Below are 3,533 nucleotides of genomic sequence, written 5' to 3'. Positions count from 1 at the left end.
AGCTTACAAAACGTTAGGTTTTTTTGATAGACTCAAATAATTCTGCCATAATTTATGCTATTTCTCTATGACTGTTTCCCAAATTTTCAAAATGTTTTGTGCTTACAGTACTAGTTTGTTAGGGCTGGCAGAACAAAATACTACAGACTGGGTGGCTTAACCAACAGAAATATATTTCCTCACAATTCTGGAGGCTAGAAGTCTAAGATCGAGGTGTTAGTAAGACGGTTTCATCTGAAGCCTCTCTCCTTGGCTTGTAGATGGCCATTTTCTCCCTGTGTCTTCACATGGTCCTTCCTCTGCGTGTGTCTGCATTCAAATTTCCTTGTCATATTGGATTGGGGTCTAGCCTAATGCCCCCATTTAACCTTAATTACCTCTTTAAATTCCTTACTTCAAAATACAGTCACATTCTGAGGTGCTGGAGGTTAGGACTTCAACAGATGAATTTGGGGGACACCATTCAATCCATAACATTCACATGTATGGACAAAACACACTCATCCTCTGTGGTTTTTTTTTTTTTTGCTACACAATACTGTTGTCACCAGATGTGTGGGTTTTTCCGCATATCAGGCAATTCTCTGTTACCAGTCGGTTTCCTACAATTCAATTAAGTTTGGATACCATCTACGTGGAGTAATTGGTCAATTTCAGCTCTGAGCACTGTAGGAGCTACCCAGCCCCATTCCCAGCCCCATAGCAGCCAGATACACATGTTCCCAGAGCAGCTTGCACACAGCTTGCAGGAGCTAGGATGGAAAAAGATATTCCATGCAAATAGTTACCAAAAGAGAGCAGGATGGCTATACAAATATCAGACAAAATAGACCTTATTATTTATTTATTTATTTTTTTGAAGTTATAAAAATGGAATTCTTTATATGGTAAGGCAGTTTACAGTTTTTCATATTTCCATGTATTTCATGAGAATTTCATTAATTAACTGCTCAAATCAAGCCAAGGGTCCCCAATCATGACAAGCTTTAAACGCCTATACAAAAAATCACTGCACTCCAAAAACCCAAAAGGGTTATCTGAGACATAATCACGTACCAAATCAAAGGGCATGGTTCATCTTCCAAAAGACACAGTCTAGTTACTACCAGCTCTAGAAGGTACACATTATTTCTATACTAACATAGAGCAATGCTCTAGGGAAGTGACAAACAATCATGTTTTGAGGACAAATATTTTTGGCATTTCTTTTCTTTCCATCATCTTTATCAGTGCAGATATTTGTATGAAAACAGGATCACTGGTCCTTGGGGATTCATCAGTTCCTATTGCTTATTTTTCATCCATGTCATCCTCTCAATTAATGCAGGAAAGAGGATTGAGACATCAAAACCAGATTAGGGTGTCAAGTAAATGTCAACCCCTAGAGTAGATGAATAATACTCATCCAGCCCCAGCTGATAGGCCAAGTTCTGTAGGCCTTGTACCTTCTCCATCAAATTAGCTGTGGTGAGGCTCCCCAGTTCTTTCAACATGTCAATGTCACCACATTCTATTTCAGCCATCCATTTGGGTGGAGAACTAGTAACAGGACTTTTAAAGGAAGCTGCGAATTCAGCGACACCTGGTAATTGTTCTGGCCAAAGGTCTGGTGAGGCATGGTCAAGTTTTTCAAAACTTAGCAAAGATGCTTCCAGATCTGTCCCGTCTGTGGGAGATGCCATTTTCCAACCCATGTCCAGACAAAATAGACTTTAAATCAAAAATTTTCCAAGAGTCAAGGAAGGATCCTGTATATTAATCGAAATTCAACACAGCAAGAAGATACAACAATTAGAAACATTTACATACCTAATGACAAACCAGCAAAACACATGAAGCAAAAACTGGCAAGAGTTGAAGGGAGAAATAGACAGCTCTACAATGAGAGTTGGAGACTTCAATACCCCTCTCACAATAATGGATGAAACAACTAGACAAAAGCTAACTGAGGGAAGAGAGGACTTAACACAATAAACCAAGTAGTTCTAACAGACAGGTACAGAATACTTCACCCAAGAATAATAGTGTGCACATTCTTCTCAAGTGCACACGGGACATTTTCCAGGAAAGACCATGTGTTAGGTCACACTGAAGTCTCAGCAGATTTAAAAAGATAGATATCATATAAAGTATCTTCTACCACAATGGGATGCAGTTAGAGAAATCAATAACAGAAGGAAAACTAGAAAATTGACAATATTGTGGAAATTAAACTACACACTTTGAAACAATCAGTAAGTCAAAGAAGAAATCACAAGGGAAATTAGAAAATACTTAGAGAGGAATGAAAATGATAACATAACTATAAAATAGTGCTAAGGGGGAAATTCATAGCTATAAATACTTACATTAAAAAATGAGAAAGATCTGAAATCAACAACCTAACTTACAACTTAAGAAACTAGAGAAAGAAGAACACACCAAACCCAAAACTAGTAGAAAGAATGAAATAATAAAGACTAGAGGAGAGATAAATGAAATAGAAAATAGAAAAACAATGGAGAGGGGCGCCTGGGTGGCTCAGTCGGTTAAGCGTCTGCCTTCGGCTCAGGTCATGATCCCAGGGTCCTGGGATCGAGCCCCGCATTGGGCTCCCTGCTCGGCGGAGAGCCTGCTTCCCCTCCTTCTCCCTCTGCCTGCAGCTCTGCCTACTTGTGCTCTCTCTATCTCTCTGTCAAATAAATAAATAAAATCTTAAAAAAAAAAAAAAAAAAGGAGAAAAATCAGTGACACTAAAACTCGGTTCTCTTCCTGGTCAGGCAGGCCATCTTTCTCATGAGAAATTTTATGACCTGCTTTTTGGTAGAAAGAGAGTAGGTCAAGGACGCTTGGGTGGCTCAGTTGGTTAAATGTCTACCTTCGGCTAGGTCATGATATCAGGGTCCTCGGATCAATTCCCGCATGGGGCTCCTTGCTCAGCAGGGATCCTGCTTCTGCCTTTGCCTGCTTGCGCGCTCTCTCCCTCTCTGACAAATAAATAAATAAAATCTTAAAAAAAAAAAAAAAAAAAGAAAGAGTAGGCCGGCGTGCTCTTTCTGCCTTTGTTGTTTTTCAAATGTCTTCAGCTCAAAGTAATCAATATGCTAAAGCAGTATATTTTGGGGTGGCATGTTCTAAAGCATTTCACCTTAATTTTTTTATGCCAAGAGCAGATTTACTAAACATTCTCCTTGGTTGCAGGCATCAAATAATACAAGAATTGAAGGGAACTTTAGAGATTATTTAGGCCCTTCTCATCTTACTGATGCAAAAACTAAAAGCCCAGAGCAATTAAGCCATCCAAATTTGTAAATAGTTATTTTCTACAAAGTATTTTATACGGTTCATAGCTTCATCCTTTTTTGTCTTCTTCTTTAGCTTTACTGGGGCAATTGACAAATAAATGTATTTGTTGAAGTATAACGTGATGTTTTGATATATGTGTGCATTGTGAAATGATCACCACAATCAAGCTGGTTAACATGTCCATCACCCTGCATAGTTACCTTTCTTGTGTGTGTGGTGAGAATACTTAAGATTTACCTTCTTGGCCA

General features: G+C 38.7%; 1 protein-coding gene across 1 annotated transcript; it reads right to left on the bottom strand.

The window, feature by feature from the left end:
- Positions 1-1,355: 1,355 nt before the first annotated feature.
- Positions 1,356-1,694, bottom strand: LOC123324078 (protein lin-52 homolog). Its single transcript, XM_044913095.1, has one exon. It carries the CDS (start codon positions 1,692-1,694, stop codon positions 1,356-1,358), a length of 339 nt encoding a protein of 112 aa, XP_044769030.1.
- Positions 1,695-3,533: the final 1,839 nt, after the last annotated feature.

The sequence above is a fragment of the Neomonachus schauinslandi genome, chromosome 2, assembly GCF_002201575.2.
Source record: "Neomonachus schauinslandi chromosome 2, ASM220157v2, whole genome shotgun sequence".
Lineage (NCBI taxonomy): Eukaryota > Metazoa > Chordata > Mammalia > Carnivora > Phocidae > Neomonachus > Neomonachus schauinslandi.
This window is presented reverse-complemented; position numbering and strand designations above follow the sequence as displayed.